This window comes from Neophocaena asiaeorientalis, unplaced genomic scaffold (assembly GCF_003031525.2).
Source record: "Neophocaena asiaeorientalis asiaeorientalis breed wild unplaced genomic scaffold, Neophocaena_asiaeorientalis_V1.1 scaffold399, whole genome shotgun sequence".
NCBI lineage: Eukaryota > Metazoa > Chordata > Mammalia > Artiodactyla > Phocoenidae > Neophocaena > Neophocaena asiaeorientalis.
Window position 1 is genome coordinate 2,005,820 of NW_020173964.1, and position 19,785 is coordinate 2,025,604.

Here is a 19,785-nt window from a genome sequence, read left to right on the forward strand (position 1 = left end):
GCTTCCAGACACCTGCCTAGATTTGTGGACAGAAGCCACCTCTCTCAGGTCTCCAGGGGAACAACTCACCCCTTTAACTGCCCCTCACATGCCATGATTTTATAGCCCCTTGCCTTTTGGTCACTCTCCGCCCCCCAAAAAAAGGATTCTTGAGTGTAGCCAGAATCGATGAATACTTCATATGTCATGTGACCCCAGAAAAATAGAGGGGAAATCCCTCCCTTGTGATGGACACTTTATTTCCAGCAACACACTATAAGATCACCTTAGGAGTTTTGTATTTTTTAAAAAAGACGTCAAACTACTGACTCATATACTGCTTCCATTCAACTGAAATTGAAATGTTCAAGGCATTTCCACTTATGATGCTGTAAAGTGGTAACTTCTTTATTCATCACACATATGCAGCTGGTTTTCCGAACATCAGAACAAGACGTAGTATTTATTCCCTATGAAATTTCATCCTGTTAGATTCAGCTCTTTGTTCCAGTGCACTCACTGTATCCCTTCCCGCTTAACTTCAAAAGCGGATTTGATGAGCATCCCCTGATGTTCTTGGACAAATCATTAAGGAGCCCAGGCTCTCCCCCCTTGAGATGCCTCAAGACATCACTCGCATTACCCAACAGTCTTTGAGATCAGATGTTCCATCAGTTATGACTTGTACATGAGACTTTGGGCTGGTGGGGGAGTTTAGCAAAGGTTCTTCTAAAATTCAGAATAACCATCTTTGTGCCACTGTAACCAAAGGATCCCAACAAAAAGGATGAGTTTCATCTGTTATGAATGGCCCACGGTTAACCGCACTGGTTCTCAATGGCAATCTCTTTCCTATGACTGCTTTAGTGAGCATTCACTGTGCCTGATGGCTCTCCAATTTCTGGACACTTTTCTTATGTTTGAGGGTTCAGCCAGTGACGGAGACTTGGTGGGGATGAGGGAGCCTCACTTTCTTCTAAAGAAGGTAAAAAGGAAGCTAAATATATGCATAGTCCCCCAGAACACAGGCAGCTCGAGTATGGACAACTTACCTAAGCTCAGCAAACACCTGTGCCTACCTAGGACTCTGAGTTTGCACTGAATAGCGCAGAAAAGCCAGGGCAATTCACAATGCATATTGGTGTCAGAGTCTAGAGCCCAGCAGGCAGCAGTGAATGTCTAAGAGCAGGGGCCCCAGTGGCAGCTTTCTAACAATTCCTTTACCTCAGCATAGGCTGGCTGTGTTAATTCTCTGGCCTCGCCTGGTGTCTGCCATTCCCTGAGACTGGCTCTCTTGTGTTCCCATCAAGATATCCAGTATCTTTCTAATAAGACCCATTCCTATCAAGTTAATCAGAGTTGGATTCTGTTGTTCACACCCAAGGACTGATAACAGCCTCACAATCAATTAATCAGTCTAGAATTCTGCCCAGAGTCCGTATCAACATGGACCCACCTCTTATCCCTTTTAAAAAGTAGACAACATTATCTCCACTTCTGGCTCCATTCTCTTCTGAAAGATGGGTTAGCTATAAGTTCAGCAATTCCATCTACACATTTTCTCAGTACACTGGGATGCAATTCATCCAAAACAGAGAATCTGAGCTCATTTAAACCAGAAGCTGCTATGTCCAATCTTCTCATTCATCTTAGGTTTCCAATCCCTCTTACCAACGTTTGTCCTTACCCTTTCCAACCAGCTTATCATTTTCTTTAATAAGGAAGCAAAATAGAAACTTAGTATTTTTTTTGAAACTTAGTATTTTTTTATTCTCTGACATCTATCCAGAACTCCAAGAAATAGTCTCATTTTCTCTGTGTTTCTTTCTTTGAATAGCTAAGTGGGCTTTGCCCACAAGGTCCAGAAACTCTCTCACAGCAAAGCAAGCAGGGGGTTGGGCTCTGGATGTAGTATTCAAAAGGAAGCCATTTACTCTCCTAAGACCTATTACCTTTCCCCTCCCCTCAAAAAATTAGTCATTACACTTTGTCCCAGAACAAGTTAATAAAACATTTTATTCCCAAGTCACACTTCCCAAGTTTAGACTCTAAAAATTCCCACATACCATATTCATTCTTATTTTTAAGGGAACATCAGATGCTATGAATCAATGACTAGGCACATTCTTGTGAAGACTTTCACGTTGTGTATCTAAAGTTCTTCTCTGGGGAAACAAAGCTGAAATAAATAGATTTTTCCATAACATGACTTTCCAGATTTTGTGTAATCTAGAAAGCCTTATACTACATAATGCTGATTTTTACCTAAACATAAAAATGCAAGGTACAATTTCATGTAGACGACCAGTTTGCCATGCTAATGAAAGATGATGGCTCAAAAGCCATGACAATTACATTTCAATTAAGTTGAAACTGGTCTGTCTACAGAGTAGTTTAAAAATCTAGACTATTAAGAGTTCCAATAGATAAAAATATAAGTTTATAATATGTCTCAGAAAGGTACAGTGATTTCATAAGATGCTAAGTAAAAATGATGTTTCCTCAAAATTAAGATATAATAACTACTTTTAGAAAAATATAACACCAAAAAAAGAAATGAGGTTAGTGGCCTAGGAATCGATAAAAACAAACAACAAAACACTGACTCTGATATCAAAATTTAGAGTACCTGTCTAAAGGATACATGAACAAAGTCAATAAATAGCTGAGAAAATGTAGGCAGATACTATTTTAAATGTATACAACTATAGAAATAATTCATTTCATGGGCTTCCTTGGTGGCGCAGTGGTTGAGAGTCCGCCTGCCGATGCAGGGGACACGGGTTCGTGCCCCGGTCCGGGAAGATCCCACATGCCGTGGAGCGGCTGGGCCCGTGAGCCATGGCCGCTGAGCCTGCGCATCCGGAGCCTGTGCTCCGCAACGGGAGAGGCCACAACAGTGAGAGGCCCGCGTACCGCAAAAAAAAAAAAAAAAAAAAAAAAAAAAAAAAAAAAAAATATATATATATATATATGTAGTTGATGGCACGCTCAAACACACTGGTAATCAGAGGGAAGCTATGAGACCGAGGAGTTACTACTTTACACCACTCAGATTGGCAAATATCAGCAGGGTGGAGGATACCAAGTGCAGGCAGGTATAAGGGAAAGGGAAAAACCTCATGGAACTGTACGCGGTGTGACCACTAGACAGAGGGCTCAGGCATCGTTGAAGTAAAACAATGTATCTGAGTATCCCATGACCCAACAGTTCTGCTCCTGCGTGTATGTCCACTGAAGTGCTCTCACAAATCCAGAAGGCAACATCAACAGGAATGCTCACTGGAGTGTTGTTTGTGTCATCCCTCGCCTGGAGTCTGGGAGAGGCTGCACTCTGAGAAAAGTGGCCCCTGACAGGGCTCGCCTTGCTAACCAATGCACCTCTCCCAAGGTGAGATGAGCAAGAAAGTTACTAGGTGTGAAGGTATGTCTGTGGCCCATGAAGTGAAACCTGGGAAAAGACTGCCACACCATTGTGGGGTTACAAGGGCTGGACGGTCAGGAGGCAACCTAAGTGCCAATCAATGACAAAGTGGAGAAGTAAATGTGGGAGATGTAGCCCAGGAGACAGTTGGATACATGGACTCCATGTCCACATAGCAACACGGAACTGATCTGAGAAACGCTGCGTGAAGCACCAAAAAGCAGAAATACTTTATAATACTACTTGCATTTAAGATATTAGGTATCCTTTCTCTTTCTTCCATCATCCTTGGGAGTATACAATATTTTAAGATGCAAATAATATAAAGAGAAGCAACATAAAATACAGTATAATAAAACGAAATATAAATGCATCCAAATAATACTTACTTTGCAATAGCTCAAATAAAAAGATGCATTTTAATTGACTGCTTATAAGGGATGGAAAAATTGAGAATTGACTATGGGATAAAAGGAGGAGGAAGAAAAAAAGGAAGGACATGAAACTTTCAACTCCAACTTCCAACTTTTAAACTTTCTTTTGTAAAAAAGAAGATAGTATTTCCAGGTGTCAATGGTTAGGGGCAATTTTTCTTTGGGACGGGGAAAAGGAGCTACGGAAGGCTAGGTAGGTATGCATACCTGGGTAAGCCGAGCTAAAGCCCAGGTATAAATGTGTAATTCAGTTACATTTTGTTACCTGTAACCAACATTGACATAACATGGTTTGTATTCATAGCAGCACCAGATATCATAAAATACACTGTATATTAAAATTAAACAAAATTAAGGCACTTGCAAGGATCTGAAAGAATTAGAATATTCATGCACATCCCTGGTGAGTTTCTAGCTCAGCTAAAAATGGGAAAAATTAAAGTTGGTTTGCCAATGTAATATATTTGACATTACAAGATGCTTTTAAAAATTAAACAGCATTTTTTTCCAAAGTTTTAATGACATTAAGTACCTTGTAGAGTTGGTCATGCTTAACACAATCTACGCTAATGAAACACACTCTTGACACACCTGGTGAATCTGTTAGATTTTCAGAATTAAATGAGGAAAAAAATTAAGTTGGACCTTGTGTAAGATCCACTGCACCTCACTTGAAGGAGCTCAATTTAACCTCTCATAATTCTTGCTCAGGCATGGATGTTACAGGGGTTTGCAGTGATGCGTGGCTAACACTTCAAAGGAATTATTCCAAAAATCATGCCTTCTACATCCAACAAAAGAACATTTTACAGCTGCAGCAGATGCTGTGGACTGGTGACCACGCACAAACGGTTCTTCCTAGTCATCCTCTAACACAGAACTTGAAATTTCCCAGAAACACTTGCAGCTAAGGGTAAGCATGGGACCCACTTCCGACCAACATGACATTCACAGAAGTTGCTAGGTCAGTCAGGGAAAATTTCTACCAAGGGACAGATCTAGCTGGCAGGGCCTCTTTTGCTCTTAGCCCTTCCCTCCACCCTCACCCCCACTGAATAGAGAAACAATGCCTAAAGTGAGGCAGGGGTTAAAAGCCATACCCTCAAGATGGCAGAATGCAAAGCCTGGGTCTCCATTCTTGATTACATCCTTGAACAGCCCTAGACCATCTATTTCCAGATTGCTTGTTAAGTTAAATAAACGAAATCCATATCAGGAAGCCACTATTAGTTGAATTTCAGCTAAATGAATTCTTAACTGATACAGCAGCAATGAAAAAAACACGGAAACTGTGCGGCAATGCAGTACATGAGTAATGTTTTTAGTTTGTTCAAAAATATTCAAATAACATCTTTATCTCACCTTTTCAATTACAAAAGAGCAAAAAATTCATGCTTACCTTTCTAACCGACCTCCCAACCACAGCCCTTTATCTCCTTCGGAATGGATTCTGTGCTTGTCCTTATAAAGATGTCAGTGCAAAATAGTTGTGACACACTGCCCGCAATCCTCAGTGAAAAGAAAATCGCTTGCTTAATATTTTTCTATATACCTTCAATTAAAAGTCATTTTTCTGAGAATCTCTCCAGCCAAAACTTCCTTGTAAATTAATATACTTTATACAAAATACAACTCATGTTCATCAGGTAACATAATTAAGTAGCTTCCAGAATCCTGATTTATAACAAATCTGGAAGAATCGATCAACCTAGAAGAAAAGTAAATCAAAGATGAGGGGTTGGTAAATTATTTCAAATGAGTATGACTTTTTTGAAAGTTAAAATATTTCAGTTATATGTTTCTTACTACTGAGACCCACACACAACCAAGCAGACACACTGGAGCAGAAGCTACAGAGCTATGACTAATTCAAAGTAACAGTAACTCCAAGAGGCCTTTATATTTGACCTTGGAACGTTTGTTCTTATACTTCCTTCTGAATAAGATCAGGACACACAGTACTGTCAACTCCTGTAATAGCCTCACAAAAATTATAACCACCTAGTGCAGAAGGTTAATTGCCACACCTTCACTGGGAATCACCCCAATTCTGCAGTAACCTGGCTTAAATCACCAAATCCTAGCAAGGCATTACAAAGCCCTGCATGTCCCAGCAGTAACCTGGCTTCTCAGGCTCATCTCCTGTCACTTTCCCCTACTCACTGGGCAGATGTTCAACTTCATGCTTAGGAGATAAGCTTTGTCCTCCGGCTCTGCCTTTGTCCCCTTTTCTGCTGGCAAACGTCTATTCATTCAAGATGCAACACAAATGTCACCCTCTTTCAAATGCTGAGGCCAAGCGACCCAGGCCAAAAGTATAATTCCTTCCTCCAAGCTCCCCACTGAACTAGCTCACTCATTCCAGAAACAATTCTCCTAGGTGCTGGCAGAGCTCTCCAGGCCCTCAACAATCTGCTTTTCTCCAGTCTGGGTGCTGTGGAGAATCACTTCAAACACCCTCTGCAACCAGTACGGTCAAGTCCCCACTCCCCTCGCCTGTCTGTCTCCTAGGCCCAGTGCACTGCCAGCCCTGGCTCTGTCCTGCTTTCCTGGTCTTTGCTCCCACCCCCAGCCTCACTGCTGCTGAGTCCAGGGAAGAAAATCTCCAAAGGGTGGCAACACTCCACAATCCTTTGTTTGAATCTTCAACAACTCCTTCTCACATCCATCATTCCCAAACTCCGATCTCACCCCAAAAAGCCCCAGATGGCTTTAGCCCTGCAAGTCTCACAAAGAAACAAAGAGTTATCTGAAAATGGAGACTCATCACTATACCAATCCATCTCTGCTCATTTTAACTAAAAAAGAACTGGTACCCCCGCCTCTCCCCCGCCCCAGCGGCACCTTTTCTATAGAGACGTAGCACATTTCTAGATTGTCAGGATGCAGGCAGTATCCCAGCCCCAGAGTACCCTGAGCTAGAGATTATTTGAGAAGACCATGCTTGTATCTCTTTACAGCTAGCCTCTCTGAGACCTAAGCCTGGGACGTAATAGATGCTGGAAGAGAGGAAAATTCTCTCATGCTGGTTCTACAGTTTTCCTTGAATTGAACTCTTACACAGGCACTAGACTGAGATTTCAGAAAAGGAACTTGTAACCATGGATGGCTCGTTCTCGTTATAGCCACTAAGCTCTTATTCTTAGAGCTTTGGACACTTCCCGACTTTTTTTTTACCCTTCAGCAAGAACAGGGTAGCTTTCAGATTTCTCGCCCACTGGATTCCTCCTCTCCCTGCAACAACAGCTCTGCTAACTTCCACTGTGTCTGGTCTCCGAGCAACCAGCAGCTAGAGACCAAATTCAGCCAAGGCCATGTTTCCTCCTACCCCCTAGCTTCTCTCTTCTACTACCTCCGATCATTAAGCAAATCATATCTTACAAGCATGGACAGTTTTCTTGAGACTTTAAGTCCGATGTCCCAAAGATTCTCTGAAACAAAATTATACTAAACCAGTAACAGTGAACATTCCTACACTTCCTATGTGCCAGGCACTCTTCTAACCACTTTACATGAATTCACATTTAGACCTCACAATCACCAGTGACTACTATTACTGTCCCATTTTACAGAGGAGACTGGTCCTCTTGGGGGACCTCACTAGGACAGGTAGTAAAGCTGCATAGCTCCCCTTAAGATTACCCCTCACCCTCAGCATCTCCCACAACTGGCTCTAGTCCTTTCTTAAATAGGTACAAATTACCAACCTAAGCAGAAAAGCCATCTTTCAAACCCTTTCTATAAAGGTGGGAACAAAGCTTGGAGACTGGATTTCAAACATCTCACGCATTTGCTACAAGCAAAAAACCTAAGATGTCAAAGCAAGTAATTAAGTAGAGGTGATGCTAATACCCAAAAGGGCTATAAAGGAGACTTTGTGAGGATAAAAACTACATATAAAATTGACTTAAAAATCAGAGTTAACTACTTAAGCTTCCTGACCATGGGTATTGATATCTAATTACAGAATACAAAAAAAAAAAAAGATATAAATTATAACTCTAGTTCTTCCTTTGCATCTCAAATTGTGATTGTTACAAAATCAAATTGTTCCAAATTAGCCCAACTTTGATTGCACTCTTAGTGGTCTAGCATTTGGTGCAAAGCCATGGGCCAACTCACTAATCCCATAGAATTACTTCCTCCTTACTGGAATTCAAGTGGAAGATTTTCCTTAATATAGAGTGAATAGGAAGTGATTCAGTAAATTAGTCAATCTAAAGTTCAATGCATGAGGAAAAAATTAAGCCATCAACTGTTACAGCAAACTCTAAAATGCAATCCTTTTAAAAGCCAGTCTCACCGTTGATAGATAGTGAAGCTGGTCCTTAACGTTTTCTTCTTTCCTTCTTTTTTTTTTTTTTTTTAAGATTTTTTTGATGAGGACCATTTTTAAAGTCTTTGTTGAATTTGTTACAATATTGCTTCTGTTTTATGTTTTGGTTTTTTGGCCACAAGGCATATGGGATCTTAGCTCCCCAACCGGGGATCAAACCCACACCCCCTGCATTGGAGGGTGAAGTCTTAACCGCTGGACCGCCAGGGAAGTCCCCCTTAACATTTTCAAATTGCAATGAATAGGTGAAAACGAATTGCTATTTGACAATGTGAATACCAAATTCAATCACCATTTATTGGAGAACAAAAAGTCAATCATTTCTTGGAGATGCCATTAGCAGCAGCGGACCCATTCCACAGACCAAAAGTATCAAGCAAACAGGTAGTGTTTCCAAGATCTCTGTCTGTGGGCAGTAAAACGAGGAACAGGACAAAATTCATTTACAATGATGAGTGGCGGAGTGGGAACTCAGCATCAACAAGGACTGGAATAACTAGGTGACAATCTGAGATAAACCATGAGTTGGGGGCTGCTAACTGGGGTGGGGGTGGGGGGGCGTGGTCACTGGATAATGCTGCCAGCAGCATTTGGGGGTCTAGTCCAGGTCACAGATGATAAAAGAAAATAAGGTACAAGGGCCAACAAAAACATGGTAAGATTATTATATATCCTAAAATGGGACTGGATTTCATGAACAAGAACAAAAGGAAAACAAAATAAAACAAGAAATGTCCCCCCCTACCCCAAGGAACAAGACATTGGTAGTAATTTTACAGTAGTATATTTAGAACAATCCACTATTTCTACAAGGACTAATTATCTAGGGGTGAATGATAAGCCATTTGAAAGGAGAGCATCCAATGAGTTAAACTCCTCTACCTTTACTTGTATCATTCCTTTGTGTAAATCTTAACCATGGGTAGGGGAACTATATATGTAACCTGTTGTCCAAATCAGTTCTTTTTTGTGAGTACGAGGGATGCTATTAATTATTATACACCATAGGCATAAATATCCCAGGAGCCACACCATTTCATAACCCACCCCCCTTCTCATCTGGCTTCCTACTCATCCTGCAGCTCTCAGTGTAGACTCTGCCCTTTTCCCTGGGTTGCTGCCCTCCACCCCAAAAGACACTGGTGAATTGCCCGGCTAAGTGCCTGCTTGCACCCCAGCATCTATTCTTACCCCAGCATTTGCTGTACTGCACTATAAATACCTGTTTACTCATCTGACCCCTCTACTAGCTATGCCCAAAACTTATTCCTAAATTTCATTTGCATGCTGTGATTTTAAAATGGCCTCGCATTTCTCAATCCTACTAAGTTATGGGGAAATAAATTTTAAAATTATAAAGTTACAGCCACGAGAGTTGTAGGGGCTTTAGTATCAATCTGCGGGCTTGTAAATTTTATGGAAAAACAGCAGTCCTTGAAAAGAAGAGACACTAAAGTGGTTTCATGTTTATCTCTATTAGAGAAGACACTCCAGCCAATTTCTCCACTAAATTAGCTTTCTTTGCCATAATGGAGTCGATGTGATAACAACTGTCCCAAAGGCTGTACGTTCTAAAGCACATAAAAAGCAAATGTGCAGGAATGAATATTCCATTTTATTTTTGGCATGCCACACAATCCATTTGGTGTGATCTGTGCAATTTCTCCCAGACTACAAAGTTCCATACAAGGGAAGCATACAGCAGAATACAGATTACCAGATACGACACGGGGAACAAGAAGGATACATACTTTTTCTAGCTGGTTAGGGGTCTGTAGAGGTAAATATCACGACCCTCAGAGACATTTCCAAGTCATCCAGAATAAAAATAGGAGTCAGATTTTGAAGGCTCAACCCAAAGCACATTTGTAAACACAGTCCTGGCAAACTTAAGCCTAGTACAAAGCTTCTTGAGTGCAGGGGATGCTGAATGACTGAATCAATCACATAGGGCAAGTGCAACCCTGGCTACAAATTAGAAGAATTGAAATGTTTTTGTTTTTATCAAAGTACTAATGGTCTACAAAGAACTAATGGTCTAGGGACCTGACACTAGATCAATTAAATTAGAACTTCAAGGGATAAAACCCAGGCATTGTTTTTTTTTTTTTTTTGAGTCCCCATAAGCCTCTTATAGCCAATGAGAACCATTCTTCCACTTCCAATAAGTTTTCCCAGAGCCAGAGATAGTAGCAAGCAACATCTACTATTTCCTATGTGCTAGGCACTGTTCTAGGAAAGTGTATGTACTAACTCATTCGAAACTCATAATAACCATCCCACTACATTTTACCAACAAGGAAACTGAGGCTCCAACAGGTTAAATAACTTGCCCAATTCTCCCCATCTAATAAGTGAAGAAAATAGAACTCAGACTTGTCGTCTGCCACCCAAGTCAGCTCTCTTAAGGACTCTGTAGTTCAAATATTACCACTAAAGAACACTCCCAGAGGTCCCAAGTAGATGCCTCCATATCTAATAAGACTTGGGGAGTGGGAGTTTAGGTGGACTGCAGAGTGAGACATGAGAAGGATTTTGCTTAAAGATGCTATTAACACCAAACAAGCCAATGACAGTGAGAATTATACAATGTAAAATACTTCTCTGCTTTCTAAAAAATAATATTCTTATAGCAGATCTACTTTCCTATCTATATCATTTAAAGCCAAATAGAGACTTGGGGGCAGTTATGCAGAAATGTTGGTAATACCCTTGGCCACTGGATCCTAGTCAATGTTATCTACTGAAGGACATAGTACAAGCAGTGGTCCCCACTCTCCTGTACCCACAGTATCTCTCCTGGATCATTCCTATCAGCATATAAACATATTCCAAATGAAACAGAAATGAAACAGAAAACCTTGCTTGTCTCCATGCCCCATTAGCTATCACCTCATTTCTCTGTTCCTCTTGAAACAAAACTCTTCAAAAGAATTCATCAAATGCTTATTTATTCCATCAAATAATGGAATTATTTATTCCATCAAGTGCTTCTCCCATTCTGCTTTTATCGGTTTTGAAGAATTCTCAGCCACAATCTCTTCAAATATTGCTGTGTTCTATTTTCCCACTTCTTTTTTTGGACTCCAGTGACATGTATGTTAAACCTTTCTACCATATCTCGCGTAGCTCTTCAGGTCTTTTCTCTCCTTCAGTCTGAAGATTTTCACATGATTTACCTTCCAGTTAACTTCTGAAAAATTCTGCATAGGGCTGGCCCTACCTTTGCTTTTTAGAGCAGTTTTAGGTTCACAGGAGAATTGAGAGGAAGGTACAGGGATTTCCCATGTACCCCCGCCCCTGCATTATCAACATCCACAACTGGAATGGTACATTTGTTACAATCAGTGAACCTACATTGACGCATCATGATCACCCAAAGTTAGGTCTTGGTGTTATACCTTCTACGGGTTTAGACAAGTGTATATTTAATGACATGTATCCATTGGATCACACAGAGTGTTTTCACTGCCCTAAAAATCCTGTGCTTTGCCTACTCGTTCCTCTCTTCACTGATCTTTTTACTGTCTCCAAAGCTGTGTCTTTTCCAGAATGTCATATAGTTGGAATCATACAGTATGTAACATTTTAAGACTGGCTTCTTTCAGTTAGTAATATGCATTTAAGACTCCTCCATGTCATTTCATGGATTGATAGCTCATTTCTTTTTAGCACTGAATAATATTCCACAGTCTGAATGTACTATAGCTTATTTATCCATCATGCACTAAAGTACATTTTGGTTGCTTCCAAGTTTGGGAAATTATGAATAAGGCTCTGCTATAAACATCTATATACAGGTTTTTGTGTGGATGTAAGTTTTCAGCTCCTTTCTATAAATACCAAGGGGTGTAACTGCTTGACCGTATGAGAATAAAACATAAGAATATGTTTTCAAAGTTAGTTAACCAATGGAGTTTAATCTCCCATTAAACCCTTAACATCCATTAAGTTCTTTATTTTGATTATTTTCTGGTTACACCCTTTCCACTTGTTTTTCTAATTTCTTGTTCTGACAAGATTCTCAATCTCATCTTTTAATTCCTTGGACATACTGACAGTTATTCTAAAGTTTGTATTCATTTTCTCAATTTCCCATGCATCAGTTTCTATTTTTTTTTCTTGGGTTTTGGACAAGTCTTATCTTTTCCTTCTTCTTCTTCTCTCCCCTATGTACACTGACTGCCTTTATGACCTCACCAGCCCCCTGTGTTTAAATGCTTCCTATATGGTGATTACACGAAATTGGTATTTTTGGCCCTGATCTCTCCTGGTAAGTTCAAATTCTTATCTCCTACTGCCTGCTGGATATCTATACTTGACTGTCTCATAAGCGTATCATCAAAGTTAATACGTCCAAAACCAAACTCTTAATTTTTATCACCTCCTCTAGCAATCCTCCACCTCTTGGTAAATGGCAATTCTATTTTCACTCCCTGGACCAGAAACCTGGAGGTATCATTACCTCCTTTCTTCCTTACACCCCACGTACAAGTCCATGAGCCAATCTTTGGATCTACCTGCAAAACGTACCCGGGATACACCCACCTCTCACCACCTTTGCTTCTGCCACCAGCCTGGCCTGAGCACCAGCCCCTCTCACCTGCATTACTGCCTTAACTTCCCAGCTGGACGCTTCCTGCTCTTACCTTGGTTTCCCACAGTCTATCAACATAGTAGCCAGCGTGATCTTGGCTTGAAGACTTAGGAGGTATCATTCACTCCTTTGTTCAAAACCTTCGATTGGCCTTTCTTCTCAATTAGGATAAAAAGCAGAGCTCTCCAAATGGTGCTTAAGGCCCTCTGTGGTATTCCCCGTTAATTCTCTGAGCACCTCTGCTTCCTGTCACTCGCTCACTCCTCTCCGGCCACAGTGGCTTCCTTACTGTGCCTTGAACAGGTCAGAAGGCAGACATCCTCTCCTTCAGGACTTGGTGCTTTCTGTCCCCTCCATCTTCAACATCCTAGCCCCTGACAGCCATGGGACCATTCCCTCTCTTCCCTTAGGTTGTTATTCAAATAAATAAGTCACCTTCTCAAGGAGACTTCACACAGCTGACCAATAGAAAAATATATATAACAACCCCTCCCATCACTTCTTATTCCCCCTTACCCTAATGTTATTTTTCTCCATAGAAGTTTTCACCATTTGGCATTAACTGTGTGTTTTATTAATTTTAACTGTCTCCCTCTTCTAGATTTCAAGTTCTGTGAAAGGGGGAATTTCATCTGTTTTGTTCACTGCTGTGAAATCAGGGCCTGACATGTGGTAGGTACTCAAATCACCAGTGAAAAGAGGAATGAATGATGAAAAACCAAGTTAACGGATCACTTTGTACCTGCCTGACTTACATGAACAGATGAAGACCATTCCTAAAAAGGTGTATCTTTCTAAGGATTTATGACTTACTACGTTCAGTACTAAAAAATGCCTAACATCCAAAGCGGCATACAACAGAAGTACACAATACCGAGGTCAGCAACGAAATATCCAAATTATCAAAGAATCCGTAACTGCATAAATATCTTGAAGAGACCAAATATTTCCTTCTAAAAAGCACATTCTACAGCTAACGATCTAGAGTCTCCTAGAAGAATTTTTTCCAGTTTCTTCCTTTCATCATCTTTAAACAGATGGAAGCAAGAAAAGGCACCCAGCATGCTCAGCGTGCTAACTAGGTGACGATAGCTCTTTTAAAATGCCACTGTCCCTTTAATTTTAAAATAAATTGTTTACACGCCCAAAGTTTGGAATAGTAAGTGTTCTTGAACACACTAAGAAGTGCCTAAACAACTAAAAATCCTTGACTCTATTACAATATTTAATTAGGAAAAGGAAAGAATTCTGTAATTAAGGTACTTTACATGATGGAAATGTGAAATGAAGAGCTTAAAATGAAATGATTTGACAGACTCCAAAGAAGTCTTTCTGCTCACAGCTTCTGACTGCCTGTGTTTTGTCTCTCTGAAATTGAAAACTGTAACTTAACTAATCAACCATTACATCTCAGTCAACAAAAGTTTCAAAGATAGAAAAGCAAACTGGAAGGGCAATAATAGTCCAAAGAGTGTTTTTTAAAATAACCCTCATTATTAAATTATAAGAGCTCACTCAACACACTAGATTGTACGTTCTATGAGGGTCGAGATTTTTTTCTCTGTTCTTCACGGCTGTATCCCAGGAGCCCAGACTAGGTCTTGATACATGTCAGACACTCATTAAAAAGATTTGAAGGGTTAAGTAGTACCCTGAATACTGGGCACAGTATAGGGCAAAGCTACTTGTTTTGATCACTGCCACCAGTGACAAAACATCATCTATGACGCATGGCTCCCTTTTGGTTTGGTTAGCATCTGGAAAGTGTATTTTAGACGGGAAAAAGGCAAGCTTATAACAGATTACTATTACATCCTGCTGCTTCTTTCAAAATAAAGACTTAGGTGGACCTAAAATTGACTATAGCTCTTGGAACTCCATCTTGTATTTGAGAATACACCGTTCAGTTACAAATATTAAGAAATTCTTTGTGTAGCCTATGTTATTTCTCAATTTATTAGGGGCCAATACAGGTGTCTACTTTGGCTTTTTTTGAATTTTCTTTTTCAGTCCACCCTCTAGCTGGAGTGAATATTAATTCCATCTCCAAGGTGATGGGGCAAATGCATGAAAAATCCAGGCTCTAACCAGGCATATCTGAAGATCCTTAGATTGGGTATGGTGACATACACTATAGTTGTCTGCCAAATATCCTTTTCTCCTTCCTTCTCACTAGCGGAGTCCAGATTTGTTTCCAAACAGCAATATGCCCACCCAAAGGAAAAAAAAAAAAAATCTACGTTCTCTGGACTCCTTTGCGACTAGAAATGGCCACACAACAGTTCTGGCCAGTGACATGAATTTAAAAAGTGGTTAGGTGGGATACTAGTCAGGCAGACAGCAGGAGCATGTGTTTTACCTATTCCCTTCATCCTACTGGAATGTAGATGCAATACTAGAAGCACAGCAGCCATCTTAAGACCATAAGGGGACACGCACACATCAAGGACCGCTGACAATAAGGAGAGAAAGGTCTAGATCCCTGAAGGAACACAGGAGCCACCACACCAGCTATGCACCGCCTACCTTGTTTTTTTCCTTCAGTGAGAACAGAACCTCTCACTAGGTCAAAGCCACAGTTTTCAGGTTGTATTTCGTGATACAGATTTGAATCCTAACTGATCCAGATATTAGTGGGGACTAGAAAATCAGAGGAAATGATAGCTTTTGGTACTGCTTTCCTAAACTTAACTTGGCACATTTATAAAAGTGAAAAACTACATGCTAATATCCGATTTTTCACATCTTAGGCAAGGCAACAGCATTGAGAGACTAATTGTTGTCTGTTGCTAAGAGAAATTAACTTTAAGAAGGCACATTCTTTTATTAAATAAAATTAACTTAAATTCATACAGAGGTTGGGAAATTCAAGCACCACTAATGAACGTCTGAATTACAGAATTTAATTTTATCCCTTTTATCATGGTAATTAAGATAATTATTTGTATATAAATAATGTTTCCAAAATATTTGCTACCACCAAAAAACAGCTGAATCTCAAAAATTAAAACCCCTCCCAAAGCATACCAAAAACCACTGACTTGCAACATAAAGACAGTGTTTCCTACACCATGGTCAGCAAGTCAGACCAGCCTTATTGAATTTATCACAAATTGAGTTACTGCAGACAACACAATGCAGTTTTGCTAAACACTCACAGATATTCTTTAAATAAGTCCTGGTCATTGTCAGGCTGGAGATGATGTGAGGCTTGACTTCTACAATCCCATAGCCTCTGGTTTTGGAGAAAAGAGAGGCTACTGCTCACATACATCACATTCCACAGGGACTCCCAAACCCTGGGCAATGCACAGTGGTGAACTGCATCCCTCTCCTCACCAGCACTCTGCCATATGCCAAGAACTCCTTCCACCGCCTTCCCACCCAGCAAACTCCTACTGACCCTCGAAGACCCAGAACCAACGCCTCATTCTCTCTGTAATGGTTATACCCTCAGCACCTTACATTCACACCTTTACTACAGCATGCTCTACACAGCACTATAACAGTCTCTCTGTGTAACTGGTACTTCTTATTTGGCTGTAAACTCCTCACCAAGACTATGCTTTCTTCATCTTTGCATCCCTAGAGTCCACAAAATTCATGTAAAAATAATCAAAGTTTGCTGAATGACTGAATGAATGATTCAGTGAATACATGATGGCATTTGCTATTGCCGGTATCATCGGAAAATGCATCAAAATTGAAGTTATGACTTTAGATGGAATCTTTAAAGGAGAACAGAGGGTTGTTTTGTTCACCATTTGGCCTAGAAATCTTCTAAACCTGGATATCAAAGGCCACCTTACATTTAAAGAGCACTTGAGTATTTGTTCGTACAGACACTGATGAAGCTACAGCATCCAGATGAGGTAGAGACTGTGTGGCAAGGGGGCGTTATCAGAGATAACACTGGAAATCGGACGACTCGAGCTCAAGTCCCAGCCTGGCTACTTCCAGCCACCAGATGGTAATTGCTTTCCCTCCTACCTTGCAGGCTGCTGTGAGGATAATTTTTTTTATTTGCTGCTGCCCCCCTGCCCTGAGCCAGAGCACACTGTCTGGCACCTAAGGAGCATGCACATATCACGGAAGCAATGACCCGGAGAAGACACAGTGTCTGGCCTCAAAGACCAGGCCTTTGCCCACCATGCCCTGCAGGCTCACAATGCTTCTTTACAAAAATCCCACTTCACTTTTTCTACAAGTTCAAAATATCGGTTACTGGTCCTCAGTGTTTTCCTGAAAGACCATATGCCAGTTGTTGCCTTGACAATTCTGTTTGCCTAGGTTTAATATGATATTGATTTAAAAGGAAAGAGGGGGAAAAAACCGTAACCGTTCTACAATTAACGGTTAAGCTTACATAAAACTTGGTTGGAAACTGGTTGGTCTCTGCGACACTTTGTTTTCTCTAGAATGAAACTGCATTCCTTTTCAGGCTAAACAGGCCAAACTAAATGTTCAGCTGGAGAATCAAGAGCATGTTCACAATTATGCCTGAAAACCAACTACTTAATCTGTGTATTTTTATGATGCAAGTTTAAAAAGTGGAATAATGTAGCCTGTGTTCATCTATTCCTAGGTTCTCTTTACACAGTGTACACATTCCATTTAAGGCTTCTCTTCAGAGGTGGTCAGCTGGCTCTGAGGCAGCAGCAGCTTGCAGTGGAAAAGGCAAACTGATAATACAAAGCTTACTAGTATCCATAAAATAAATGTTTACACACAGACACTAAATTTGTATACAGTCGTTCTTTGGTCGGTTCAACACACACATATTTCCCCATATAGGAACACTAGAGAGAATTTTAAGAAAGTATGTGTCACTTTTTACCTTCCTCCTTTATTTTCAGTTGTGCCATCTCCTGCATGGGTGGGTTCCATTTTTAACTGTTTCCATGGTTTATCACACTGGCCTACAGCTAAATACTCCCACATACCCATCAGGAACCAAAGCACACTTTCAGTCATCTTCATGGTTAACAAGGAAGATGACAGGCAGCAAAGGAGGAAGAGAGGGCTTCCCTGGTGGCGCAGTGGTTGAGAGTCCGCCTGCCGATGCAGGGGACACGGGTTTGTGCCCCTGTCCGGGAAGATCCCACATGCCGCGGAGCGGCTGGGCCCGTGAGCCATGGCCGCTGAGCCTGCGCATCCGGAGCCTGTGCTCCTCAGCAAGAGAGGCCACAACAGTGAGAGGCCCGCGTACCGCAAAAAAAAAAAAAAAGTAGGAAGAGAGAGCATATAGAAATAAGCAGAACTCAAACTGAATGGAAATTAAACTTCCCTTGCTGATGGTACTCACACACGCATCTTTCATTCAGGATGGTACATTTACAAAAGCAAAATTCTATTAACTGGAAATGTATATGGGGAATTATATTACAGATACCGGTTTCACTTTTATAAAATGCTGAAGAAAACTACTGCTACGGAATTGGGGGGATGGAATATCAGCACATTAATACAGAATATGCAATTTCTTCTCCACGCAATATTAGGGTAGCATTATTTCATGAGGATACAATTGGAATTTTAAAGGGTCTCTGGGTGTTGCCCAATTGTCATGAGATTGCAGATTGCTCATCTATTAGAAACTCTGAAGATATTCTCCTTGGTGATAAGACAGTGTCCTCTGTTAAAACAATGATAATTTTTATCTGTGCCTGTCACCCAGTAAACTAGATAGGCTATTGATTTAGACTGGACACCCAAATACCCAAACAACAATGAACGGTGAATAAATTCAGTCATTAACAGAAGACAAAGACAGATCTGTTTCATGTAGCTGGTCAGCAGTCAGTTTATAAAGCAGAAATAATTTATAAAACCTCTGGAATGAACATTTTTCTTGTAAGTTTCTTACCTCTACGGAATCTTCCCAGAAATATGGTGAACAACATTTACCCTACAATTGCAAAAATAAATAAGTATATGAAAGAAGGAGATATTGGATACTACCGGGCAAAGTAAGAGACATGGGCTCTCGAAACTCAATTTTGCTTGGGAAAAATGAAATCGATATACCCACGATTTGAACTTACCTGCATTACATACCCAAGAATTATGTCTCACAGGTATAAAAAGGCATTTTGCCTTTCCAAGGCACTAGAGAAGGAGAACATTTCATTTAGCAATTTATAAAACATATGGGAGCCTAACACTTCAGAGTACTTTAAAACTGGGGGGTATTCTTTTTTTCATAAAGTCAAGTTACATAAGCAAAAAGATATGCTTGCAACGCAAAAAGCATTCTTTTAGCCGATAAAGCAAGCTATCTTAGATTTGTCTCTCCATTACATGGAAAACCCAGTGAACCTAATCAACTGGGGTTATCAGAGTTTCTTTAATCAATCGAGAGTCCCACCCACACTGTCTTCTCGTCAATATTCCTCACCACTTCCTCTTACCCAATTACAAAAGACCAGATAACCCTGTGACTGATGGGAGATACGCACAAGCTTATTTTCCACTGTTAAACAGAGTTAACATACCCAGGGAAGCTATTTCAATTACTGAATAAATGGAAAAGGGTTAAATTGGAATTTAATGGAACAGGATTTAACAATGTTCCCAACCTCATCAAGCAGGCCAACAGGCAATTTCTGAGGAAAATACGCTAGAGAAGATAAATCTCATGAAAGGTAATGTAGAGACAGCATTCACATTTCAAGGTTATTTCAAAACAACAACAACAAAAATCTGAGCAGTATTTGATATGCAGTGGCCCATTAAGACAAACCAGAAAGTTCTCTGACCTCATAGAGCCCCACTGCAGAGTTCCCACCTCCGTGCGTTTGTCCCACATGTGGCCACCTCCACCAAGCCTGCCTTTCCTGCCTCCTCTGCTACATCACATGTGCCACTTTCCTCATTACCAGGTTCTTGGTTCACCTCCTTCAAGATGCCATTCCCAACTTTCATACACCTCTCTTGAGCTTGTAAAGCCATCAAATTTCTAAGGGCTTTAATTTTCAACAAATATTCTTCAGGTTCAAAAAAAGGACTGACGGCT

General features: G+C 40.5%; 1 protein-coding gene across 1 annotated transcript in view; it reads right to left on the minus strand.

The window, feature by feature from the left end:
* MAST4 (microtubule associated serine/threonine kinase family member 4) overlaps positions 1 to 19,785 on the minus strand; it is a 550,485-nt gene that overhangs the window by 468,851 nt on the left and 61,849 nt on the right. Inside the window, exons 2-4 of the mRNA XM_024753080.1 lie at positions 8,707 to 8,754; positions 6,740 to 6,750; positions 1,857 to 1,881 (exon numbers count right to left, since the gene is read on the minus strand). Coding sequence (XP_024608848.1) covers positions 1,857 to 1,881; positions 6,740 to 6,750; positions 8,707 to 8,754 — 84 coding nt within the window. The remainder of the gene's footprint in view (positions 1 to 1,856; positions 1,882 to 6,739; positions 6,751 to 8,706; positions 8,755 to 19,785) is intronic.